Source organism: Apiospora phragmitis (genome assembly GCF_038363925.1).
Source record: "Apiospora phragmitis strain CBS 135458 chromosome Unknown utg000002l:1.0-5516284.0:1.0-5523493.0, whole genome shotgun sequence".
Taxonomy (NCBI): domain Eukaryota; kingdom Fungi; phylum Ascomycota; class Sordariomycetes; order Amphisphaeriales; family Apiosporaceae; genus Apiospora; species Apiospora phragmitis.
Genome location: NW_027117400.1, coordinates 1,874,702 through 1,900,818, shown reverse-complemented (window position 1 = coordinate 1,900,818; position 26,117 = coordinate 1,874,702). Strand labels below are relative to the sequence as shown.

General features: G+C 50.2%; 10 protein-coding genes across 10 annotated transcripts; 4 read left to right on the top strand and 6 right to left on the bottom strand.

Moving 5' to 3' along the window:
- Positions 1-3,691: 3,691 nt before the first annotated feature.
- On the top strand, positions 3,692-3,922 carry PG994_001406 (uncharacterized protein; the record flags this gene model as incomplete). Its single annotated transcript, XM_066852815.1, has 1 exon — positions 3,692-3,922. The coding sequence occupies one exon, from the start codon at positions 3,692-3,694 to the stop codon at positions 3,920-3,922; it is 231 nt and encodes a 76-aa protein (XP_066720956.1).
- Positions 3,923-3,987: 65 nt separating this feature from the next.
- Positions 3,988-4,773, top strand: PG994_001405 (uncharacterized protein; the record flags this gene model as incomplete). Its single annotated transcript, XM_066852814.1, has 4 exons — positions 3,988-4,124; positions 4,171-4,435; positions 4,492-4,566; positions 4,702-4,773. The coding sequence occupies 4 exons, from the start codon at positions 3,988-3,990 to the stop codon at positions 4,771-4,773; spliced, it is 549 nt and encodes a 182-aa protein (XP_066720955.1).
- A 2,698-nt stretch (positions 4,774-7,471) lies between these two features.
- Positions 7,472-7,741, bottom strand: PG994_001404 (uncharacterized protein; the record flags this gene model as incomplete). Its single annotated transcript, XM_066852813.1, has 1 exon — positions 7,472-7,741. The coding sequence occupies one exon, from the start codon at positions 7,739-7,741 to the stop codon at positions 7,472-7,474; it is 270 nt and encodes an 89-aa protein (XP_066720954.1).
- Positions 7,742-7,759: 18 nt separating this feature from the next.
- On the bottom strand, positions 7,760-9,306 carry PG994_001403 (uncharacterized protein; the record flags this gene model as incomplete). Its single annotated transcript, XM_066852812.1, has 2 exons — positions 7,760-8,757; positions 8,814-9,306. The coding sequence occupies 2 exons, from the start codon at positions 9,304-9,306 to the stop codon at positions 7,760-7,762; spliced, it is 1,491 nt and encodes a 496-aa protein (XP_066720953.1).
- A 3,048-nt stretch (positions 9,307-12,354) lies between these two features.
- On the bottom strand, positions 12,355-14,049 carry PG994_001402 (TCP-1/cpn60 chaperonin family-domain-containing protein; the record flags this gene model as incomplete). Its single annotated transcript, XM_066852811.1, has 1 exon — positions 12,355-14,049. The coding sequence occupies one exon, from the start codon at positions 14,047-14,049 to the stop codon at positions 12,355-12,357; it is 1,695 nt and encodes a 564-aa protein (XP_066720952.1).
- Positions 14,050-16,806: 2,757 nt separating this feature from the next.
- On the bottom strand, positions 16,807-16,989 carry PG994_001401 (uncharacterized protein; the record flags this gene model as incomplete). The annotated part of the gene is made up of 1 exon (XM_066852810.1): positions 16,807-16,989. One exon carries the CDS (start codon positions 16,987-16,989, stop codon positions 16,807-16,809), a length of 183 nt encoding a protein of 60 aa, XP_066720951.1.
- A 1,736-nt stretch (positions 16,990-18,725) lies between these two features.
- On the top strand, positions 18,726-19,217 carry PG994_001400 (uncharacterized protein; the record flags this gene model as incomplete). The annotated part of the gene is made up of 1 exon (XM_066852809.1): positions 18,726-19,217. The coding sequence occupies one exon, from the start codon at positions 18,726-18,728 to the stop codon at positions 19,215-19,217; it is 492 nt and encodes a 163-aa protein (XP_066720950.1).
- Positions 19,218-20,119: 902 nt separating this feature from the next.
- PG994_001399 (uncharacterized protein) lies at positions 20,120-21,028 on the bottom strand (the record flags this gene model as incomplete). The annotated part of the gene is made up of 4 exons (XM_066852808.1): positions 20,120-20,184; positions 20,232-20,545; positions 20,596-20,709; positions 20,901-21,028. The coding sequence occupies 4 exons, from the start codon at positions 21,026-21,028 to the stop codon at positions 20,120-20,122; spliced, it is 621 nt and encodes a 206-aa protein (XP_066720949.1).
- A 3,344-nt stretch (positions 21,029-24,372) lies between these two features.
- PG994_001398 (uncharacterized protein) lies at positions 24,373-24,855 on the bottom strand (the record flags this gene model as incomplete). The annotated part of the gene is made up of 1 exon (XM_066852807.1): positions 24,373-24,855. The coding sequence occupies one exon, from the start codon at positions 24,853-24,855 to the stop codon at positions 24,373-24,375; it is 483 nt and encodes a 160-aa protein (XP_066720948.1).
- Positions 24,856-24,982: 127 nt separating this feature from the next.
- PG994_001397 (uncharacterized protein) lies at positions 24,983-25,567 on the top strand (the record flags this gene model as incomplete). Its single annotated transcript, XM_066852806.1, has 1 exon — positions 24,983-25,567. The coding sequence occupies one exon, from the start codon at positions 24,983-24,985 to the stop codon at positions 25,565-25,567; it is 585 nt and encodes a 194-aa protein (XP_066720947.1).
- Positions 25,568-26,117: the final 550 nt, after the last annotated feature.

Below are 26,117 nucleotides of genomic sequence, written 5' to 3'. Positions count from 1 at the left end.
GTCCAGGACGTTTGTTGTATGGTGACAAGACTAGGAAAGACCATCCAGTGGAGCTATGGGGTTAGCTTCGGGTCCAGCAGATGTGCCTGAATCGACAAAGAATCAACGCCTTCTTCTGCGATCCGTCCCTGGATGAGTACATGCTGTTGGGCATGCACCCTTTTCGCCAACGAGGGGTACGCCCAGCAGCACGCCAACGAAGTATAGCACTAGAGCTATTCCATCACTCCTGAATTTGTCAAGGGAGATGACTGGAAGCCTGGGGGGGGGGGGATCTCCCATCACCAATGCCGAAATGAACACCACCAGCAATATAATCAAGATTGACAGCAATAGTAGCTGTGGGCACGACAACGCCTATTTAAACGTTTAGTTGGGAAACGATATGTAAACTGAGTGGATAATGGTCAACAAGAGTCAATCCAACGAGAACGCCCAAGAGAAGAGACGAGTGGTTACAATCAGCGAAATGCCCTCTCGGACCGACCTTTTGCTACACCACTGGTAAACACGGATTGGCTATGACGTCCGTGAAACAAGGCAGAGTTCCATGCCGACGAAGGACTACAGCTGCATCGACCGGCTTCTAGATCACGAGTCATTTGAGCCCCTTAAACGGTTATGAAAATGGTGTCTGTTGGTACAGCCACTTCAGGAGCTGGTAGCACCTCTGGAAAGGGGGGCCACATGTGTGCACCGCAAGGACCGGTGGTAGTCTTCAGCTCAAGGCTTGGGGAGCTAGAATAGAGAGAAATCAGAATATATACCATTTGAACCCCAACACCGTAGGCGCGTACAGGAAGCCCATTCAATAATGGCCATGACCCTTTCAGTATGAACTCGACACTGTCGTTCGAATAGAGGAGTCTACCGTCTCAAAGGTAGCCATTGTATTACCTCATTCAGGCGGTGGAACAAGGCGGTGATCGACTATGAAAATTTGTGCACAGGAAGTTCGGACCTGTTGCGAATATGGCCATCAATGGCCAAAGTCCTCGTCAAATCCCTTCTCCGTCGGGCATACCGGTTAGCTTGGCATAACTGTTCCCGATGAGCAGACTTCGGCCATGTTCGTGCGCGCCCAAGGGATGCCTTTTGCTCCACGCGTCGCTTTCCGTACGCCGTGAGCCAGTCAGGATACGGCAAAGGGTGCCCCGGCACAAACTCGGCCAACCGAAAGTCCTAGTTGAGATTGGGATCAAATGTGGCGACCCCGTAGCCGTGTACATTAAGGACTGCCGCTTTGCTAGCAACCGACTAGAGAAAGCTGACTGCGATGAGGAGCGACGAGGGGTAGCTAGCGACGGGTGTCTAGGTATACAGTTGTACGCCTCACTACTATTCAAGACCAGGGCAAAGCACATACCTCCATCTAACAGGAATGGCGTGGCTAATTACCTACCTTCTAACAGGGTCGAGTTGGAGAAGAAAACGTGAATTCGCTCGTACGCCGGTGATATCTCACAGCATCTAGGCCCCTCCGGGATGTATGCGACGGACCCCTCGTTAGCCGCCACTTGCTTGTCAACTGGTGGAGGACCTAGAGGAGCACAAACCCACAGGTGACGACCGTCACGGAAGTTTGTACTTTTCCCCGGAAATGGTATCAGCTCCAGTACAGCAGCCGTTGATCTCAACCAGAACCGAAGTAACGGTCCCCAAACACCGGTCTAAACGGAGCGAGCCCGGTTGGGTACTTTTCAAGCTCAGAATGTGAAGCAGATGCGTACGTCAATCAACAGGTCCCTTCCCCTGTATCCATTATCTCTTGACAGAGTCTCATTTTAATTTCTAGGTCTGTAAGAACAGCTTCCGCGATTTGGATTGGCCAAACACTACTTGCTGTATGAAAACGTTGCTTTCTTGTTCGACTCACTGTTCCACCACTAATTACCACCAAACTTCAACTTGGGGTTCCAGTCTCGGTTTCAGCTCAGTCTTCGACACGCAGTCCTATAATCGCTTCTTGATGTCAGCTGCGACTACAGCATGTCCACCACGTTCAATTTCAGGGGTGCGTACGAGATGGTGGAAATCAAGGATAAGGTCTGCACGCAGCCCCCTGGGCCTTGCCAGCGACATTGGGTGGCTTTTCAATGAACTCGGGCGGTCGCCTCGCACTTTCGGACGAGTTGCCTTCGGGAACCGCTGCACACATAGTCCATCGGAGAGCGTAGTCCGCACCTTGGACTGCATTGGGAAAAAGGCTAGCAGCTTACTGCGGAGAGTTGGTCTCTGCCACCTGACGACAGGGGAAAGGTTGAGCTAGAGGTTGGCTGTTTTCCAACTGTGCACTTTTCTTTATACACTCACACCGGATCGACTTGTTTCGCCCTTTTCGGCTTCCCGGGCACATCCCTCGACGTACCAGTCATAATTTTCGTGTCTTCCAGTCCCGCGAATTTCGATACTCTCAGCCTCCCGTCCGAAATTGGGAATCGAGAAAGTCGACTTTATATTCTATCATCAAAAGGATTGTTTTACACTTGCGAATACAATACGGACGAGGTGTGTTCTCAACCTGACCAGATATACGCATCAGCATGCAAGGGGCCCTCCAACACCCTTGGCTCAGCTACATTCGCGTGAAAAGCTTGTCCCCACAGCTGGATGATCTCGGAGCTCGACTATACCATGAAGGAGGTCTTCGAGGCGTAGTCGGTTAGGAAGGTAGCCTTATACAAGGGTTTCTTATATGTCATCGGGGCCCGAGTTGTATCGCAGGTCATCGATCGGCCAATCAATAGGACGGTTTGGGCCCATGTCCGTCAATCTTAGTGAAATCAGGTCGGGCTTGGAGCCTTCCGACAAGACGGTGGTCAACGCTGGCGCAGCGAATACAGCTCATGTCAGAGGCGCAGGAGAAAGGCGGTATGCTATATTGCTCATCGGTGTTGTTTCGGACGCTGGCCTTTTTACTGGTGCAGCGCACGGGTTAGACTGCTATTCATATGTCTTTTGTGTTTTCTGGGATGACATGGTATGAAACGAAGAAATTAGAAACAAAAAGTATGTTCGACAAATACAATCTTAAAGGTCTTGTTCCCTGTATCTGTGGCTTAGGAACGCAGCGTTACTGAGTATGATGCTTGAGGAAAGCAGAGGTGTCCTTCACCGCTAGTAGGTTTCGCGGTAAGTTCGGAAAGCTGGTTCTGCTCGTTCCCAGTTCTAACGCGACATGCGGCGGCTCTTACCTGGACCAATTCGAAATGGTTTCTCTGTGAGTTTGATGATGACAGCAGCGACGATGACGATGGGCGAGCAGGTCGTTGGGGTGCCTCCCAACTAGTTAGGTCACGACCGCTGGAAGCAGGTGACCCATGTGCTCGCAGTGGAGCAGCGTGGTGCCGCTCGCTAACGTACGTGGTGGGCACTGTACTACGTGGTCCGGTCTGTTGGCCACGCGCGCGTTTAACGCGCCATTGAAGACGACAGCCATGAGGTCGAGATGGACTCCCCGAGCGTTCAAGTCGAAAGCAAACGAGCAAGGGAGCATCGCATTTAACTGATGAGGATGGTGGCCTCGTAGCGGGTCTAGAAACTCTGTGACTTGGCTAAGTTGGATGTCATGGTCAAATACCATGGTATAGAGATAGTGGCGAGTTCTATCAAACTCGGCGAATTGGATATGAGCAGAAACGGCCAAGCCATGGGTGCCCAGAAGTTGGAAGTCGAATAGCCTCCAGGCCCAATGGCTGAATGTGTCAATGTTGGGGAAACTTTGGACCGGTTCGCTGCTGTTGACAGCAACGTAAAGGCCGCGCCGGAGATGGAGTCCCAATACTTAAAGTACATCGATCTGGGGGATTATCACGTCGCTGTTTCTGTTTCTCGCACCATCAAAGGAAAGGCGACGCGGACGTGCGATGGCCCAGTATCAGAGTCCGAGCTATGCTTCGGCTCGATAGACCTGCGGCTCTAAGCAGGCAATTTAGCTACCGCCAGGAGGTCAGTCACACTCCGAACATTAGAGAGACGACACCCATCATGCGATACGCTCTGCTCAGGCTCAATTGGACTGCAAGCTCCATGCGCACAGCAAGCAGCAAGACGAGTTCGACTTTGCCACTTGTCTTGGATGGTTTCGTAACGTATGATAGCTTCCTTCTGAATAGAACTCATAGGTTTGTCGTCTGGCTCTCAGGAACACGGCAAATCCTTACCACAAAGGTGTCGCTCTTGCTCAGAGGGTGCTGTTGGGGTTATTCTGCATTGTCACCAGCTGGGTCGACCCGGTAAGAAGAGCCACCACACCGCCATGAGCAATTTGGTACATGTGCTTGTCACTGGGAATAAGCCGTTGGCTCTTTTCGACGAGAGAGCCAAAGGAAGTCATACAGGATGTGAGAGCGCCAAGAGGGCACCTTCCAAGCTCTTTGATGGGGAGCCCGGCCACATGGGCGAAAACCACGAAGGGGATCCCAGCTCTTTGCGAGTATGTCGGATATGATACCTCCGAAGAAACCACACCCCAGAAGCCTTTGCTTACAGGCCAGTGAAGAAGATGCCATGCTGGGACAACAGTCAGCCGCACGTGGCACCATGCTCCGACGGGCGCTGCCGCGAGTAAGATGCTGTTCCAACCGCCAGAGTTACACCCCTTCATATGGAGCCCGGCGCGGTCATTGATTATGAGGTCAAGTAATCCTTGGTCCACCCGCACGCCTTGCTTGAGTGTACAAGCCGCTGATGTCTCCCAAGTTGCAAGAACCGGCCAAGCAGTATGGCGAGCGGCTCGACGACACGAACCTGGACCTGAACAGAACGCCATGAATGGCTTTCATGGCACGAGAAGGATCAGGGCGTGGGATACCCGCTCTGCTTTCTGCAAGATCCTCATCCTGATCGCCAGAGTACGTTTTGTGCCAAAGCGATATCTACTCGTGTATGGTGATGGGCGTTTCGTTTGTGATTGGACGAGATGGAGGCTTCAAAGCTCGCAGATCTACCTGATCCTCTCTTTCTATGTGCGGAACTTAGCCAGTCACCGGAATAACTTGGGTCAAGATCTGGTTTGCGAGAAGGCGTTGCTAAGCAAATTGAGATGCCTTTCTTTGCGAAGCTGAACTACGACAGGAGTTTGAGGGGAGAAGAAGAGCTGCCGCCTGGGCTGTTCCCTCAAGGGCTAGACTGGGCTCTCGATCAGATCCTACTTAGAAGCCTTGGTAGCGATAGATTTCAAAGGAAGTGGTTAAACGCTCTGCTGGCCATGGGTCCGCCGCATCCTCCCTCCACGACTCCGGGCTGCAGAAATTGGCGGTCAGCGGATTCGTACAGAGCTTTACCACGAGTCGCATTCCTTAGCTGTGCGATACGTGGGCGAAGCTTATCTCGCACGTCGGTGGCGATGATGGTGACATGACGCTAGGTATCTGCAGCAACTAGAGTAGGTTTCTCTGGGGAGGAGACTCTGCTTCAGACACGAGCCGTACTTTGTTGCTTGCTATCGAAGGGATGGGAAGCTATGGAGCATAGGTTTGAGCACCAGCAGACCCCCTAGGAGTCTTGCTCATGCTTGTCACCTGCCCCTCGCGATCCTCTACGCTCTTCTGCTTGTTTAGATGGCATCGGGTTTAAGAAGCGGCTATCTAACTCCGCTATCGGCGTCGAAAGTGACCGTCAGGGCACCAATATGAGAGGCAGACCAGTCCCCCACAACGGCTCTCCTAGAACTGATTACAAGGCATGAGTCGCCAAAGCTGACAGGGCATACGCCACGCTGCGCCGCCGCTTGGGAAGCTGTGCTGACAGGCGCCGCAATCACCACTCATCAACAACAGCTTGTTTGCACCCACTATCGACCCACCGCCGGTCTGTCTCTAACCAGCATCTTCGGGACCCCCTCTGTCTACGGCTTCAACCCAGGTTCTAGCAACAAAGACAGCCTCTATCTCAGTATATTGCACCAAGTTTGGTCGTCGTCCACACGTGGGTGTGAAGCATACTCCTGCCCAGTTGCCAGCTGTTACTGATTAGGCGTCCAGCAATCAGAGGAGCAACTCAGTTTCAACAGCTTCTCACATAACCTGGGTACACCTATGAAGGCGAAACGTAGAAGCCGTTATTGCGGTCATGATAGGTACCAGCGTGGCGTCTTGGAAAACCTAGCCCCTCTAATCATGATTAGGATGGCGTCAAGCAGCCTTTCTGGCTTTATCTGGGAAGTTCTTGAAGTGGTGTTCTGACAAAAGGTGGCTCGGCTCGCAATGCATACATTCCTGTATCTGACCCGACTTCAGAGGTAGTATGGTACCGGGCTGGCCTCGAGCATATTGGCTTCCATAGAACATATCTTTCAGAAAGCATCAAACCCGAATTGATTGGCACTGCACTATTGTCGGGGTTGAGTACCAATCTTGGATCCATGGGCTCCTAGATCGCCCATGACCACAGACCGTGCCTGGACATAGGAAGAAGTCTTCTGTGACATTTCTCATAATGGATAGGCATTTTATTTAGATCATATGCGTCTCCAGTAGGAGTAAGCATATTCTATTCCTAGTTTCATCGCCACATTACCAGTGACCCTTGCAATCTCGGAGGGCACAAGAGGCTTGATCAATATGGCTAAACCATTGATTCTACAAAGGGCGCTACACTGAATGCGCATGAAAAGACAAATGGAGCTTCTCTATCGATGAGGCCTTGCACGTTCAGCTCTGGAAGAAAGCTGGGATCGCCCGCGTTGTTGTCGCTTGCCTAGGCCATCAGCCTTGCTAGACATCAGGACTGCAATTCAAAGCCCTGGCTAATCCAAGTTAGAGTATCGTCAGATATTGTAAGGATATGTGCCAGTCAGCGCCGCTCGCAATGGCAGACAAACACAAAGAACAAGAAGAACAGACAACGTGGTCGATATGCAACTCAATTATGCTCTGGCAAATGCAACAGCCCGGCTCAAGAACTCAAAGAAATAAGTATCATCGGTCCTCGGATCATCATTCCTCCTACCGAGTCCTCCACTTCTAAACAAAAATAGGAAATCCAATCCGCCAAGCAAGCAACGTGTATGCAATGTCTCCTTCCACCGTGTGCCAGAATCCGTATGTGTGTTGCAAATGCAAATGCAAGTGTTACCAAAGCACCGTGAGGCAAACAGCAGGCAATAAGTGCGTGCGTGTAACTCGGAACGAAGATGATGTCCAAGTCATGTCTCGTATATGTTGTACAGTAGTTGTGCTGTGGGAAAATGGGTACCTCGTAAGGAAATCCAGTATGATATCGCCGATCCAGAGGATATTGCGAATCTGCTAGGCCAAAATTGCTGGACGGCAGATAGAAGACAAAATGTGTATCAAGAGAAATATGTCCAACGACAAGTATGAACAAGAAGAAGAATAGCTCGCCAGCTACCAGAGCTGGGGATGTGACAATGGGCTAGGTGATGTTTGGTTGCCGATTGCCGCAATCTTGACTGCAACAGGGAAGGGAATTAGTGGCGCTTTTCTCCTCACTATGGTGACATGGAGACTCAATCGTGGATAGCCGCCGGGTCTTCTGAGCCATTGTTAGGCATTATGCTATCCTGGCGCAGCCCCGGATGGAGGGGTGGGTCGCTTTGGCCAGCTTCAGCCTTGACCTCTCCAATGGAGCTCTCACTGCTGGTCTGGAAGGCCATGGCGTGGTTAAAATAGTAACCATCATGGTTTTCCTGGTAATAACCATTGACTTCCGTGTCTTGCTGGTAGCCATCACCAAACTTGCCAGACGCCGGAGAGTTTGCATGTTGTCTGTTGTTCATGTTCACCGACTGGGAGCCCTAGTCCGCCGGTGATCCATGGGCATTTCTTGCGACAAATGCACGCCGTGGCGGAAGGATCTGTTGGCGGGAGGGGTCGACAGAGGAACTGCCGTTCATGGCGGCATAGCAATTGGGTGGTGTGCTATAATTGGCCGCAGCGTTTGCGCTCATATGTTGCCAGTACCCATGCTGCGTGCCATCCTGATACACGGGGCCGCCAGTGTTCATCATCCCCGGGGTTGCAGGCGAATTCATGTGAGCGGGAAGGGAGCCGTTCTCTTGTTGAGGCGTGTTATTGATGCCAGGTACCCGGCGGGCAATAGGCAGATGGTTGGCGGGGGATTGGTTTATGTTGGGCAACGGGTTATGCTCGTCATATATGACACCGTCTTCAGCCTCCTCATAGTCCTCCTCATCCTCGTATTCCTCTTCACCATCGTCATCGACTTCAGCAAAGTCATCCTCGTCCCCAGCAACATCCTCTGACGTGTCATTGTCAACGTTGGGAGAGCTGGAGACCACACTGCCCTCCTCTTCTTCCTCACCCTTCAGCTGCGCAATGACTTGAGCAGCGGACAGGCGGGTCTCATTCTGGCGTTTACTTGTGTCCGGTTTGAACATCTCCGGAATAGGCGCAGTCGAGGCAGTGTAAGTGACCTTGAACTTGAATTGCCCGTTGAAGGTGAGGCGATCGGCCGTCGGGTTTCTCTCCTTTGGGTGATCCATTTCCTCGAGCCAGCCGACCGGTCGGGAATAGAGGATGTCTTCATCCTGGAAACTGTCGGGATAGACTCGAGTGAAGCCTCGAGTCCAATGGTCTTTAGTACCCAGCTCAGGCGGGACCATGTGACCCTCGGCAAGAACTGTCTGTCGCAGGCGCTCCAGGGTCTGGAGCATGGCATCCTTTGAGGTGCCGGGCTCGAGTCGGTGGGCAATTTTCTCCCACGGGATGTCCAATCCAGACTTCGAGCATTCGTAGTACATGTTTAACAGGAGCTTCTCATACATGCGCTCTCCTGTGATGGGCTGTCAATTTGAAACCTGCGAGGAGATGGAGTGGAAAGATACGTACTGCTCCACGAAATGAGCTTGCGGCCCGTTTCGGTGGGTTTCCCGTCTTCGGCTTTCTTCCCGGTTGGCTTTGACTCTTGGACCCACTTGAAGCTTCCCGGGATGTACGGGGGCCTTTGGACGTCGCTGTGGTCCTTCATCCACACAATTGTCGAGGTCGGCTTAGGCTTGGGTTTGCTTTGCCGCGGAGCTCTCTTGGGCTTGGCGGCAGCTGGAGCCTTGCCTTTGTTGGCGCCACGCTTGGTTGCCTTCGACTTGGCGGCAGGGGGAGGAGAGAAGGCATCTGCATCCTCTTCATACTCGGAAGCCTCCTCCTGGTAGTCGCTCACAGAGCCCTCGGCGACAGTGGGGTTCTCCTCAGTCTTGCGGCGCTTGCTGGAGGAGGCAGCGGCGTTGTCAGCACCGCTGGGAGGGGCAGCGCGCTTCTGGGGGCGGGTGCCAGCGACTGGGGCCTTGCGAGTGGCGCGACCAGCGGTAGTCTTTCCGGGAGCCATTGCGATACAATGTTCTGACAAGGAAAGCTGAAAAGTAGGAGGATATGAGTATCCGCGGTGTGTAGAAGGAGAATCGAGTTGTCAAGAGCAAGCCGATTGAGACAACCTCTTGTAGGAGCTTAAGCAAATACGGAAGAGGATTGGTTTTTTAGGGTGTGGTAGTGTTTTTCTGGTTTGTTTTTTGCGAGTGAGTGAAAGTAAGCTGAGAAGAAGAGGTTCAGTGTCAGTAGCAGATAAGAGAGTGGTGGTTGGGGTCCGTGGAGTGTCATTGCTGGAATTGGTAGATTGTGTCAAGGCCGACAGAAACCTCTCAATCAGAACAAGCACTTACGACAATGTGACTGCGGAGCAAATGTTGAGCTGTCATCGTAGGATTGAACTTGTCGTAAAAAATGATGGAAGGGATGAACTGGGAGGAATGAGGCTGCCACAACAGCAAGGGAGGAGAGGTGTTCTTGTCAAGTCCTCGAGAGACGAGATAGAACTCTTCAAGGGAGTATGAAAGATAATTGTGTTGGTGACGTCTCCGGATGCAATTGATGTTGAATGTGGTTTGGTTTGGTTACCAGAGATGATGTGCTTGTTGCGTTGGTCGTAGACAGTTGCAACGGCGTGAGTGTAGGAGGATGGTGTTGTGAAGACAGAAAATGAACTAATCATGAGAAGGAAATGTAAAAACTTACTGCTGAACGAACTGCGTACAGAGGGCTGCAAGGTGTTATGTGTTGAATTGTCAAGTGTGGGAACAATCGACGTAGAAACAGACGAAGAGACGATGAGACAGAAGCTCTTGTGTCGACGACAGCTTGCGTTGAGGTCTGCTGCTACTGGAAGGAAGTGTTCCAGAGGAGGGCAGAAGTCGTGAAGTTAAGTTTGTTTTGCGCAAGGCAAGCAGAGAAAGAAGGATGACGACTTGTGTCTGGTCTACTGAATAGTATGACGAGACGAGAAGGGTGCTAGAGCAGACAGCGTGATAATGGAGATGTTGCAACAGTGGAAGATGATGTTTCCGATGTTGTGGTGACAGTCCAAGATGATGCTGTGTGTTGCAACAAAAATGATCAGAAGGAAGTTGTGATGGTAGGTCGGGGAAGGAGGGAGGTATTTATGCAGACTGGGGAGGAGGAATTGGCTGATCTCGGTTTACTGATTCAGGGCTGCTTTTTGGTATATTCAATTCATCGTCGGCTAGGCTGTCGTCGTGATTGTTCTGCGGGTGAAGTTCTGAATATTCAATTAAAATAGGCCGGGGTGTGTTTTCATTGGTCGTTAATTGTCGGGTGCCCTATGCAAAGTCGAGGAGCTCCCCTATGCCGGCCGAACAATCACTATAGGGGATCCACCTCGGCCCGTGTACCACCCCATAGATGGGCCTCTGCCGAAGGACCTCTCGGAAAGGTATTGTCGGCTTATGCGTATGCGTTGGGATACGGTAGAGGGAACACCTATTGTTCTACTGATCTAGAATGCACACAAACCAATATCGACCACCCACTCCAGGGCCTACTGATCTGTAGCTGATTTCGGTTATCTAGGGCATAGACCTAGCAGCCCACCCACACACACACATATGTATCGCGAGACGAAACGACTTGGGGGCTGGGTGGCAGGGTCTAGGAAAGTGACCAACGAAAAAGCAACCGGGCAAACACCATGAGACAGGCAGTACGTAGTCAAAACCAGGACCAGAAAGCATCCTCGTATCCCATTGCACCTGCAAGATGCTACCTATAATGACACGATAGGAAAGTTGATTCCTAGAAATTACATTTCTCTTGATCATTCGAAGACCTCTCTGCCTAAGTACCAGAAATACATGCTCAGTATTTGTGTATCAGCACACCACTGGCAGGCTTTTGTCATAAGCTGTTCAAACATCCAGCACTCACTCCGAACCCCAGGCGTGTTTGTCATATCGTGTTGCGACACACGCGGCGTAGGCCAGGCGGATTTTCATACCGGCTAGACAACTGAATATTTGAAGCTCTCTGACATCATTGGCAGCCTTGAATGTGTCAGCAAAGACACGTAACTACTGGGCTAGTTCGTATCGTAGCATTTCCATTCATAGTCATATGCTGTGGTCATTAGCCAGCCCGGAAAATGGCAACCCAAGAACCGATGTCGCAACTGGGTTTCCTGGAGTTCGTGCAGCTGTACGAACAAGTCCAATTGGGACAGGAGCAAGGATACGATACGAGATCTGAGATACCGCAGAAGCGTGCATTTGTAAGAAAGCGCACGCTTTGAGCAACATATGAAACTCGTCGGCAGACCAATAGTGGTTCTTTCCTTCCATATACAGCTCGTCATACATGGAATACTAAATGTTGGCGTTGAATAACATTACCGCACATCATGATAGCACACGACGTGAGGGATCATCATTTCAGTATCTGTAAGTCCAAGAACTGGACCAGAATTCCATAACGTCTCGTCTCGTCGTGCTTGAGGCCGCAGCGAGTACCCCTATATCACTTGATGTCAAATGTCGGTTCGATCTAATTACTCGAAGGATGTTATTTCCCATGATAACTCTGGAGACTTCAGGGCTGGACTCAACCTAGCCCGGCTATGTAAAATCCTACTTGGGCAAGGGAATAAATACTCTTCATGTGCAAGGATGGCATGATGCTTTCTAATGAGCCGAGGGTATTCTCGTGCCAGTACGAAACGTTAGTATGGCACATGTAGTATATGTCGTTTCCCATCAGTAGGAGTGAGCACACCCGAGTAGGCGGACAGCGGGAAGTGTTCTTGGGCATGTGTTTCATAGTGATGGGAATAGAATGATCGTGAGAAGCGAGCAACACCAGAAAATTGTCACAACCCTACTACTGCCAGAGGAACATTATATAACTTACGGATTGGAGTATCATATCACAAATAACATGGCGGATCTCGAGAAAATTAGGAAGATTCATGTCTATTACCTCTGCCAATTCTGCTGCAAAGAGCTATCTATGGTCTGAGGTCTGAAGTCGTCTCAATAGGGCATGCGTTGCCATGAGTGGCGAAGACTGTATCCTATATACAACATTTGACAGTTCAAAACCCTGCTTGTATCGCCAGTGACGCCTTCCTATGTGTATGCCAGAAACAGAACTCCCAGCAACGGGTATCAACTTCCTTCCAACCAGCCAAGCCAACGATGAAGTGCCGAAGATGGTCTAGTAGACGGCACCAACACTTCAAGCCTTGCGGGAGCGAGTGAAGAGACCAAAGAAGCCACGGCGCTTCTCCTTCTTGTGGCCAGCAGTAGGACTGGTCGGGGAGAGGGGTGGCATTCTTCAGGCCAGATGTCAAAGCGCTGATGAGAGCAGACTGGATGGCTTGGGAGAGGTTGCGTTGGATTGCCTCGTCAACAAGGGTGGGAATCAAGCCGATGACATCTTGAAGGGTGTTGACCTCGCGAGAGAGTTGGCCCATCTGGGAATTGGTAGAGTTGCTGATGGTGTTGACAGCATGAATGAGGGAACCAAGAGCTGAGACGTTGTTGGAGACAGCGCTGACATGGTTGTTTATTGCGCCAACTTGGGTACCCATGTTATCGATCTGATTGCCAAGACGGGTGTTGTTCTGGTCAAGACGGGTGTTGTTCTGGTCAAGACGGGTGTTGTTCTGGTCAAGACGGGTGTTGTTCTGGTCAAGACGGGTGTTGTTCTGGTCAAGACGGGTGTTGTTCTGGTCAAGACGGGTGTTGTTCTGGTCAAGACGGGTGTTGTTCTGGTCAAGACGGGTGTTGTTCTGGTCAAGACGGGTGTTGTTCTGGTCAAGACGGGTGTTGTTCTGGTCAAGACGGGTGTTGTTCTGGTCAAGACGGGTGTTGTTCTGGTCAAGACGGGTGTTGTTCTGGTCAAGACGGGTGTTGTTCTGGTCAAGACGGGTGTTGTTCTGGTCAAGACGGGTGTTGTTCTGGTCAAGACGGGTGTTGTTCTGGTCAAGACGGGTGTTGTTCTGGTCAAGACGGGTGTTGTTCTGGTCGTAGCGAGCGTTGTTCTGGTTGAGGCGGTTGTTGTTGAGGCGGAGAGGACCAGCAGCGTCGAGAAGGGCAGTCTCAATGGTCTCGAAGACCTCCTCCAAGACAGCGTCCATGTTGGTAGCATCAATGCCGTGAGCCTGAGTGCCAGCCATGTTCTGAACAGCAGAACGGATCTCGTTCATGACAACAGAAGCCTTGACATTCTGGGCCTGGCCGTTGCGAACAGCAGTGGCGACAGCCTCAATAGCAGTTTGACGAGCATTGTGCTCTCGAACTTGCGCGTTGAGATGCTCACGAATGCTTTCCATGCGTTGAGCTGTCTCGGTCTCACGCTGCACCTCGCGGAATTGGATGTCACGTTGAGTAATCTCGCGATTGACCTCAACAAAGGCGGCGTTGTACTCAGCAGTAGGAGGCTGGTTGAGATCGCCACGAAGACGTTCGAGGTGAAGAAGACGCTGGAAGTCCTGATACATGATCTCAAGGTTGTATCCAGGAGCCCGTGTGATGGGGAAGTCTCCATTGGCGCGAGCAGCAGCAAGACGGGAGCCAATGTCGTTGATCTCAGTAGCAGATAGGTGAACCATGGTGACAGTCTGGCTGCCCTGCTCCTGGACGCGGAAAGAGATCGTGGCTGATCCCGGACCAGGGTTGGAAACAGACCGCGACTGAAGCGTCATCGAAGCTCCTTGAGCTGACAGAGTGCTGTTGGGAGTGCTGGGGCTGGTAGCGCGGGTCTTGGCAATGTGAATGGTAGACATGATGCTGCCAAAGAAGTTAGCAACGACGGAAAATTTGGATGATGAAATTAATTCATTGAGGACTTACAAGGTGTTCAGATGTAGATGTATGAATTGAACTTTGATTGATTGATGGATCAATGTTCAGGGATTTGATGAGTGATGCTCTCAAGAGATCTGGTCTTTGCGAGAAAGGTCAGAAAATCGATGATGAAGATAGTATTGATGAGGGCGGTTGAACCAATTGATTTGGAGGTGAGGGATGTGATGGATGGATTCCAATTAATTGATGAGAGAGGGAGGATGGAAAACAGATGGGTAGTTGAAGGTTGATGGGACTTATCTTATGCTGTGTGTTGGAAATTGAAAGGGTGATGGTGGGAATTTTTAATAGGGCAATTTTCAGTGCTTAGGGGTATTGTTCGAGGTGCAGAGTTTGCAAGAGCTGTAAGAACAATACGATTGTTGCAACTCGAGTAAACCACTGGACTTGGAGCAGCGAAAACAAATCCTGACTGATGGCAAATTGGGGTTTTGGTGATACGTGATTGGCGCTGGCCAATTGGAAGAAGAAAAGGTAGGGAAAATAGAGACCGACTTACTTTGAATAGATGAAATCAGATTAACAGTGAGACGGATGGTTGGTGTTGGCAGGTGGCCGTAGTGGGATGGGATACGATGGATCGAGGTTTTGAAGCACAAGATCGAGTGTTTCAGAAACTGATAGTTAATCAAGAGACTTGAGATGCAGAAAGGGATTCTGGTTTGGAGTTGTGTTTTTGCAATGGGAAGGGCACAAATTAGGAAGCAGAGGGAAAGGTTAGAAGTGGTGTGGAATGCAGAATTTTACTATTCCCAGGGACAATGTAATGTTGTCAACAATCAACAAATAATCAACACGCGTAAATTCTCCCTTTCGAACGCAATTTTCCCAACCCCTCCAACTTTTTCAATTAGCACACTCCTATTAAAGCAATCTCGGGCCATCAGAATTGACAGTAAGGCTAAAAACTCGCTGTGTTGCTGTTCCAGCGCGTCTCACTTCAAAGCCAGTATGATACCCAGCTCTGGATCTCCTTGAAGGCCTCTTTGAATAACACACTTCCCAGAGAGACATAATGACGAGGTTATGGAGAAGTCCGGCTAACACGAGCTCTCAAAAGCGTGAAGCGTATGAGCTTTTGTAACTTGGCTGTTGTATTTACTACAACGAACTTTTGGGAGTCTATAGTAGTTTCTATTTTTTCTACGAAATTCGCTCATTGGTAAAAGCAGACGAGCAGCCAGTGTGCCGGTAACGGCTCTGCTCGCATGTCGTTGGATTTACCACGCCGATCTCTGCCGTTTCGAGTCTGACAGCATTAGCGGGAACCTTGGCGCGGAACTTTGCCGACGCCAAGATATTTCAGAATGGGTGCGGCCCCGCTCAGCTGACATGCAGGGGTTCCTCAATATTCAATGCGACAACCTCAAATCTAGGGTCGAGTAGTTTAAGCCCCAGCTACTGGTCAGTCACTGAGGGTTCTAATCTAGCCGAATGATGTAAGGTCATCCGATTAGGTACTGGGCATTCTGTAATGTGTGCGCAGCAGTCTGTACGTTGCATCAATTTACTCTCCGATGGTCGGACACGGCGATGCCAAGATCAATTCCCACCTCACACTAGACTGAGATGGATCCGATGTGGTGGCTTATTCGCGGCACGTATGGCATTACTTCTACCCTCGCACGTAGTGAGGCTCAAGTCCGTGCTGGCCTTGTAGAGCGATTACGCTGACGTGGGAATCAAGTCGAGGATGACAAGACTGCACGGCTTGCCCGACATCCATCAGCCAGTCATTTGGTCCTGGGCCTACAGAGATCATATTGTACCAAAGCGGGCTGAAATATATGATGATGATGATGATTCTAAGCAACGTCTAGGTCGGCAATATTGCACGGGTATATGTAGGTTGCGGTGACTTAGATCAAGCGATGACAGGAGCTGGTATTTCAATGGGCTCGCCTAGTACAGTCAGTCTACTGATCCACGATGGCAATTGAAGCATATTGTGCTCAAGATGGGAACAACGGTGCAAAGGGATTAGGCTCTGGACATCTTCTAAAGGGCATTATAACTCATTTGACGCAGCAGGAAGTCGAATGTGCCAACCTGGGTCGTAGCTATGAGCCTGCAGTTGCTGTTGAGTAGTAAATGTATGGATCTGCCAGTCGCCCACGCTCGCTTTGCCCTGATATGAGACATGAAATGATGGCCTACGAAGGAAAGGGTTCTGGTATTGAAACCCAGCTCCTCGCTTGACATGGATGGAAAGACACAGATAGGATCCTTACTAATTGTATTACATAGGATATTATATCCAAAATTTCAACGTGCTGTACGACTAAATTATCTCCCCTCATGCGTGTATGCAATTTGCGCTTTGGTGTTTTAGTATCAGGCCCGACTTGCTACACGCGAGTGTTCAATGGGCTTCATGAACATATCCATACCTAGGTAGACAGGTATCCCTCAGCCTCAGTTTCTGGAGAACCTCCGCTTGATGCCTACAACTTCCTCAGCCCCGGATACTGACTCTCACTATCTGCACTCAAGGGAAGTTGGTGAAACTTGAAGCATTAAGCCTTGCACATCTCCTCAGACCAGCAAAATGGAATGGCCATGTTTCCCATGTAAGGAACGATCGATAGCAGAAAGTTCAGGATGGCCCAAGGCCATGTAGAAAGGATGGATATCAGCTCGAGGCCTTTCTGGGATCCATTAGTGAGGTCGACATTTCAAGCGGCGGCTTTCTGACGGCACTCCTTGGTTGAGCTCTTCTTGTACAGGGTCTCGCAGAGGGCCATCAGCAGAATAGGATCCCAGTTGGCGGCTTGCTTGTGTAGGCATTGCTGGACGACGGGTCGCCCCAGCCAACGTTTGGAGTCGGATCCACGCTTCGGTCGGTCATGGTCGGTCATGTGTATCTACTAAGTAGGTAATCCGGTTTCGACCTCAGAATGGTGCCAGGCATTTTAGACAGGTCAGTATAGGTTTGTTCTTTTTTCAAGGCATATTGGGTCTCTGAGATACAACCTACGTATATTCAAAGCAAGCGAAAAAGGACATCGCCTCGAAATGCATACCAAAGAGCTGTAATGTTGGTGTGCCACTAAGAACTTTCAATATTCTGAGGATTAGGTAGTGCCTTTAGGAGAGTTCTGGAATGTGGAAGAGCATCCTGAGCTGGCGTGGCCATTGTGTAGATAGCAAACGTTGAGGTTGCTCAAATAACAAGACCAACAGACTGGGATGTTTTCCGCACTGCGCTATCGATTCAACCTCAGGCAAGCCAGCACAGAAGCTCACGTGACGTAATGGACCAGTAGACGCACTGGCGCATCACCAGTAATATTGGTCTGGTCGGATACAGAGTCACTGGTAATTAATCTTTAGTACAGCGTAACTGTAACTAAGCCAGCAATTACTGTCGACCACCCACAACTGATTCGCATTTCCTTTTATAACTATAAATGCTGTCGGGGAAGCCACCATGGCCCAGTTCTTAGGCTGCAGATATAGAAAGTGCTAGTTATTACCGGAGAAGTTACAGCATGTGCCTTCCCCGGCTAAATGTAATTTTCGTCCCATAATTACTATAAGCTTGGTTGCATACTCGAAGATTAGACGGTTATATTCGGCCTCACGGCTTTGGTTGTATACTCGAAGATCAGACGATTATAGTCGGCTTTACGGCATTCGATAGGACTAGAACAGTCCCGCTAAACTCCTCTTGATCAGACGAAACTAATCAGACGCGAATAATTACCCGCTGTTCGACTATCGGATCCTTGTAATATTTAAACGTGCAAAGGTAGGTAAATATAATCGCAAATCCCTCTGATCCTTCTTCCACGCACACAATTTCTTTCATCAAATATTTCTTCACCATCACCAGCAGCTTGGTTACAGCTGTTCGGAGTCGCCGTGAAAGGGTTGCAGTTGATAACAAGGTATGTACATGTTTCTCAGGTGGCTCACTGCTGTCGTCCCAATCTATTATCGTCTGAACATGCTGTCGTCCCAACGATACTAATACGCAAAATCCAGCGTGCGTGTCAAGTCTGCACAAGATCGTCACTGCGCAACAGGCCCTTAGTGTCCTTTCGATCTTGGTAAACAAGGTTGTCATACAGGTTCCCAGGTACGTGGACTTCAACGCTCCATCTCCCCCGCCTTCCCTACACATCGCAGCACATTGTCAACACACTTCCAACATTGACCATACAACACAACTTTACCAAGTCTCGTCCCATCTCCCACTTCTCTTCCTTGGTCAACTCTCGTCTGATAAAGATTCCGTCCCATCAGGAACATTCCGTCTGATCATTATCTCGCCTGATCAAAAATATTCCATCCCATCATCTATCTGTGATCCGATTTTCGTCTGATCACAATACTCCTCCGCCAGAGAAATCTTATTTGCACAAAGTCGCCACCTTTTCCGTCTGATTAACCAATTCCTTCTTATTTGTGAGTACCTTCCCTTTATGAGTATTCCCATCACCGGCTTCACTGGCTTCACCGGCTTCCGTCCCATCGCCGGCATTCGTCTGATGATCTCTTCCGCCCGATCCATCTTCCGTCCGAGGCTCTCTTCCGTCTGATTCTTCCCAAACCTTTACTCATTTTCTTCTTCTTCATCTAGCAGCACATGATGGCTCCCAAGAAGAACAACGCCACCGGCAACGGAGCCGCCGCCGCCGCTACTGCCGGTGATAACGCCAACGCCATGAGCCCGGCCGAGATGGAGTTCCTGGTTGCGTACTTCAAGCACTGCAGCGCCGCCTCCAAGCCCGACCCCGTCGACTGGCAGGCCCTTGGCGCCCTCTTCGACCTCAAGGATAAGAAGAACGTCATGCAGCGGTTCAACCGCCTCTGTGCCAAGTTCGGCTTCTTCAAGGCCGAGCCCGCTGCTGATGCCGATAGTTCGTCCACTCCCGGCGGCGCACCTGCCGGCCCCACCAAGAAGAAGAACACCGGCGGCCGCCGCAAGAAGAAGAACGCTGTCACTGCTCCGGCCCCGGTTACTACGTCCGCTAAGTACGACGATGACGACGGCGACGATGCCGATGGAGAGGTTGAGGCTCCCGACGGCCCCAGTCCCCTCAAGAAGCGCAAGGTGGAGGATGGCATGAACGAGGTCTAGACGCCTGACCGTTTTGGACATCAGGATATTTGCTCAATGAGAGTGACACTGAGTCAAGAACATGGAATATGGATTCGACATGGAATATGGATTCGACATGGAATATGGATTCGACATGGTTTCAATTGCCCCGAGGAGGTTGTTTTGGTTTGCATTCAGACATGGATAACTAGGGTTGATCACGAGGTTGCAAACTCACGTTGACTTCAAGTTGAGTAGTAACCGATGGATCTTTAAAGATGCTCGCTATGGCGATTAATTGCCCGCGATGGCGATGAATACAAATCATGAGAACATAAAATCATAAGACCATATTGATCTTTGCGTACTGCTAATCATGTCTTCTATTTGTGATGTCGATGTCAAGGTGATAGGTACGTGATGGTATTCTCCAGGCAACGGCAAACACGCTAACCTTGCGCAACCAGCAAATAGCCACCATTTACAACGCTACGAAAATGTTCACGAAAAGCGATGTCAAGTCATATTTTGGTGTTTCGGGGAACCAGGGTGCAATGTATTTAGACCAGTGAGAAGAGACTACCTAATGAAGCTCAACGCCAAAACACCCGGGCGCAAAATTCCCAACGATGTGTCGTTCCGTGCGAGGATCCATAGCCATGTCCATCCAAACGCATCCAACCAGTTTCCCAGCCTTCCGACCCGTCCCCTCTTGCCTCTCTCTCTCTCAGCCTTGCGGATCACAATTCCCACCAGGGCGTTCTTCCGGTTGCGGTGTCGCGTTATGCCAGTAGATCCCAGACGAAGAAGGATTATGATGATGGTGTTGATGAGAGAGATGGTGATGGTGCTGGTTTTGGTAGTACCAAGGGTGTGCGGGGCCATGGAAAGCAGCAAAGGGTAAGTTGTGGTGCAGGTGGTCATGCGAGACAGTGACAGAGTTAGACGGAGGTCTCATCGCCGTCTTTGTCGTCGGCGACAGAGCTCTCGGCCTTGATCGAGTCGTCTGGGGTAGAAACGTGTTAGCTGCATGATCGAATGAGGTGTTGGTACCAGTCATTCCTGGTCTTTTTGTCGTGGCGACTATGGCTGGAGCTGGCGAAAGCTGGCGCGAATGTTCCCGATGTCGCTGTTGCTGCTTGCTACCGTCGCCAATGTCCGGTGTCTTCTCAGACGCGCAGACAATCATGACGTCGTCGTCACTATCAGACCCACTGACGTGAGCACCAACAGCCATGGTCGACGACGGCGGCGGCGGCGACATCATCGGCAAGTTCGCGTAGCCGCCGAGTTCAGATTTCACGTGGATGGCATCTTCGGATTTTACTTCACCTTTGATGGGCTCATCATCATCGCCGACGTCGTCGCTGACCTGCATCAGCTTTCTCTTCTTGGTCGAGGACGACCGCGCGAGGGCTTGATGCCAGGAAGATCGGCCTCATCGGCCTCCTCCTTGGTCTCCTTCTTGAAGGTGCTCGTGAGACCACCGTTGATGCCATGGGCCTTCATGAGGCGCTCGAACCGCTTGGCGCTGTCGTGTCAATGTGTGGTTAGCATTGGAAGACGTTGATCATGCGATGGGGCGATGATCCCAGGTCGCGCAATGATGACCACATGGACGAGTCACTGAATAGACGTGGACAGGAAGGTCGAAGACAGCAAGGTCTCCTTGGTAGAACATCATGTTCTGGTGAAGGATGAGAAGAATAATGGTGTACTTACGCGGCGCCCTTCGTAACAACGTCACACTCCTTGCGGACGGCCTCGAAGTCGACCTTGCCGTTGGTGGAGTGCTTGATGCAAGCGATGAGGAAGCGGAACTGGCTTTCAGTGTCCTGAGGGGGAGCCATCTTGACAGGTGTCCGGATGATGCTTGAGTGAGTGGTAATGGGTGTAGAGGAAGAGAGAAGATGGATGTTGGTATGTCGCGGTGGTGGATGTAAAGACTTGCAGAGTGTGGGTGGTCTGAGTCCAAAAGATGTCGAGAACTGGGAAGTCCAAATCTCTCTTTTTTCTCGAGAAGGGAGGGAAGCTTTTGTAGCTGCAGTGTCAAGACCTTTTACTGATCGTGGGCACGCGTACTTCCCTATCAGCGCTAGTGGAGCCCTAAGCCACGTGTGGTCGGCAGGTAGGTGACACCAGTGCTGGCGATAAGGCCGTGGCGGTGTCGACGGTGTAAAGCAGCCGATGAAGGCAGCAGTGGCAGTGTCGACGGTGTAAGGGGGCCAACGAGGACAGCAGGGTCGGCGATGATTTTACTTTGTCGGCGATATTACTTCGTTGATGGCGCAGACATGAGAAACAGTATTGCAGGAAATCGCGGGTGTAATACTCTGATGACTGATTACACCTGGAAGGTGCATAATGCTAACAGACGCGTGAGCAGCGATGGTTGGGACGAAAACAAGGTTGGATGGCGGGGTTCTCTGGGGTTACTCCTTAGGATCGATTGTTGCTGGAAGGTCACAGACGGTGTCATCACTCGTTTACGGGTAGTTAGATTGAAGGCTCTGCTGCAATACCCTTGGTGGCCCGGACAGCCGTTGGGCTTGACATCACAGATCACATGTAGCAAGTTATATTGGCTGATGGGATGATGTAGAATAGGGATGACTGTCAAGACGCCCTTCATATACCCATTGCTGGACAGGTCGGTTGAGGCCATGTTGTCAGGCGTCCCTGTCCTTTATATGGCCGATGATGGCCAATACAAAGGCTGCTGTTATTTGGTTGCAGTCTCTATATGAACACTGCCTGCCTTGCAATTGTCTATGTTCGCGACTCCTTTGCTAGGAACAAAGCTCAGATTGTATCTCTGGGGGACACCATTTGTCTCCACAGTCTGGCCCGTAAGGTTGTCATTGCGGAGAAGTGAATCGAACATGCTGTCATAGTGGTGATTGGTGTACTTCCATGCAGCAGAGCGTCCGCTGCCCCAACTTTGTGTTTGGCCTACATTGATCGATAGGTACTACCCCTTTCACGGGCGAAGAAGCTTAAGAAGGATTGAATGATGTCTGGTTGCTGTCGGGAAGCATGGTGTTTTGCTAAAGACTCGTAATGTCTGTAGAATCACACTTTACCCTAACTGTATGCCGCTCAAAGAAGGCATTGCCAGTTGCTGGATCAAACATGATATGTAGTCTAGGCATCCATGGTGGTGCTCATCGTTTTGATAGTCCTTGTTGTGGCGTTCCATTAATATCACAACACATGCAGACAGATAGAACAGATATCTGTGGTCGCCAGATGGCATGTGTCTTTTAGTGCTGCCCTTTCCCGTCCTATGTAGCATACATCAATCGGTGTAAGTAGTGCAGGGGTTGTGCCTCTAGAACATGGGACCAGGCTGTACTCATATTCCATAGACGACAAGAAGCTGAAGTGTCTAACGGATGTTTTACTAATACCATGCGTTAGAGCAACGAATATGTGACAGGTTTGAGGTTTCCTCCTATTAGGATGTAGTCAATAAAAATCTTAGACTGTACTTACGTCGCCAACCGGGTTGGATATCCCCTACACACCTACTCACCCACTCCTACAAGACGTATGCTGCAGGGCCCAGCCCAGTACCACATACAGACAAAATGAAAGATGTTACAAAGAGGCAAAAAGAGAAGTTCAGATTATCTCGTTATGACGAGAAGCATCAGGAATTGAGCCCGATGCGGGGGTCGAACCCGCAGCCTTGAGATGACCACTTTGATATAACTCGGCCGTCAACCCCTATAGAGAGAAGTGAGGCTGTCGTATACTAAGAGTCTCACGCTCTACCGATTGAGCTAACCAGGCGGTTCTCGTGTGTTTTTGGAGATCATGGGCTCTATGAGGAATTATAATAATTATCAGGCTTCGTGGACGGGGCTGGGTGGGACGGTGTGGATGCTTGAGTCGTGACTGACCGTGGATAGCATCGCGTAGGTTGCTGGCCGAAAGACTGGGTGGGAAGGGCTTCAGGCAGAGTTTTACAGAGTCGGCCGCTAAAGTGCATGGGTGGCCCCGGTTGTGGACTTCCGTGTGACCAAGACGGCTTAAATCTCTTGAAAGATCGAAAAGAAACCATCTGGGATGGCCATGGTAACGGCAATGCATAATTTAAAGTGGCACGAAGCCAGAACAACCAAGACTGACTTTGGTCGAGAAACATGGCTGTGGTTAATGCTTGCTAAAGCTGCCCGTCCCTTTTAGGTCTGCAGAGAGGGTTTTCCAGGGGACTTCAGGAACTGGAGTTGGCCGAGAGCAATTGGCATGTTCTTTCAGTTGCCCCATGGTATGATGCACCATAGGCGACTCATAGGACTAAAGAATGCATGTCTAGGCTCCCAAGACAAATTTGCATTGAAAGACAATGTGACAGGAATCAATCGAAAGTGAGAAGATAATGAATTGCAGCAATTGCCCCTCGCCCCACGTACCAAACTAAAAAATCGCGACCGATGCAGTAAAAAAGTAGGTTAGTGCCATTGGAACCGGCAAAAGTATGTGGAGAGGCTGGGAATCGAACCCAGAACCTTTTCCATGCTGTCTGATCTCTTGAAGAGAGTAGCGCTTGCTAAGGAAACGTCATACCACTAGACCACATCCCCTGTAATTGTTGAAAACCTCGCTCATATGGCTGCCCATATCGGTATCCAACGATACTTGGCGGTGGGCTTATGATTCATCAACTCGATGTCTTGTGCAAGACATCCTTAGTCCTTCGCGACTAAATAATACGCACTATGCCAAGGATTGATTGCGACTTTGGGCCATTACGTCCAATTGCAGTGTTAAAAGTTGCAGCCCAGTGTCATGTTGGGTGGTAGTTGATGGAGACCCACCTACCTACACTGCCCCGAAAGCTTGGAAGCAAATAACGTCTATTATTGCCTACCTCCTTTGTCAGGTTGCAAATATCGAATGGCACCCAATGAACAAGAAGATACAACATGACTCGGTTCTCTCAAATGCAAATTCTGCATGGTGCTTCTGATTTCATTCTTCTCTCTTTTTCATCCATAATCGAGGGGGTTTGGAGCTTCATTGGTCCGGTTTCGTTGTCGCTAGAATCTTTGCTGCCATTCTCTTCCAATACGTCAGAATTGCCTCGTCTTTCAACCATCCTGTTGAGTGGTAAAAGCAACACATCTCTGTAGTTATCAAAGGATATTGAGAGACGTATGTTCTAGGTCATAGTAATAATCGATTTTCTTCAATTCCCAACTTCCAGCTTCGTCCATTGCCTCGTTCCCACCGTATTACGGCATTGTAATAGTACGAAATGATTCCCAAGTGTAACGGAGAGGCTATCAAGTCCTTCTTCGAAAAGAGGGAGAGCACGTCCAGAATCGAATGCGATGAAGTAGCCCGCAATGTTGTCGGTAACGGCTGTGTCGCTCAGGCGGTAGACACGCAGGGTTCCTTGACTTACACTGTCGGGTGTATCACGAAGTCTATCGTGTCGTTCCGACAGAGGGGATGCATATTGGATAGCCGGGTCGTCAACCTGGCTAAGTATATCGACGGTCGACTGGCGTCCGATGTGTCGTATTGCGGGAACGTCGGCGAGGGGGCCGAAGGGCTCATCGTGTACAGGATGAGTTACCTTCCGGGCGAACTGGTGTCTGAAGTCTACCCACGGGTTGCAGAAGTTAGCCTGGATGACAAGCAGAAGATTCCGAACTGATAAAAACATCTTGCAGGGTTCGTACATGACATTTCACTCCCCAATACCTTGCTAGAAGCTGATTTCTCGTAGGTACTTCGCTCGAAGCTGGTCAAAGCCGTTGTCGGAGGGATCGAATTGGAACGCAACGTCGCTTATGGAGGACGATGAGTTCAGAGCTGACGAAGCCGAGGTGAGACGTCGATTGGGGCTTTTGAAAGCCTCGCAGGTCTTCCCATACGTGGACGCTGTCGTGGCTAGGATTGAGGATAGTCTGCCGGCCCTGTTTGGCCACACCGGAGAGTGGCCCAAGGTTCTAACCGACGGAGACTTCTCCAAGCCCAACGTGCTACTGAATAGCAACACATTTGCCATTACCGGGATTTTCGACTGGGTGAGGTGCTCTGTTAGCATTTTCGGGTTAGACTTGGTCTTCCTGATCACCTTGCGGTTCCGCTTGGACGTCGATGGCTCGATTACCGAGTATGGCTGCTGGCGGCAGATGGAGGATGTATTCTGGCAAGAGTTGTGGTCCCTGACCGGGATCGAAGAGCACAAGGGCGTGCGCATCCGGTATCTGGACGAGACAGCCGCCGATCTGGCGTTCTTGTTCCGGAGCAGCGTCCAGAACACCCTCAGTGGTGAAATGAAGGATGATCTAGATACGAGAAATGGACCTATGCTTGAAGCTAGCTTTGCCCTTAAGTCCAAGATACTGCGGACCGATATGGCACTCGGCTAAAATATTACATGTGGTAGGAAGATGGTATTGGTGGCTATTTACAAGTGTCTAGTAATATCATTACACCAGTCCGTTCACTCTCTGCCCATATTCGCCTTACAATATCGTAAGATGGAATCTCTCAACGAGCCCTTACTTGGCCTGAACCCAATGCTAGATGTCACGCAGTCAGTTACAATTAGCTACTGGCGGCAAAGCGTGCATCTTACTGACCATATTGACCGAGAAGTTGCTCAACCCTGACTCCACAGCTCGTGCCATATCATGCTTGTTATTGAAATAATTCGCAAGGACGGAAGCATGAGATAATGCCCATATCGAATCCAGAAGATGTAGAAACGCTATCCAGCTCATTGTTATTGGAAACATGATAAACGCACACGTTGGAGAAAGGGACCATGATAAACGCACACGCTGGACAAAGGAATCATGATGATCTTATCGTATACTAGATGTAGACTTTTCTGAAGGAGCCCGGCCACGTGGTCGTCTATGTATACTCCTAGCGTGTGTTGTGTCTACTTCACGAAACCTGTTTCAAATAGCCCCC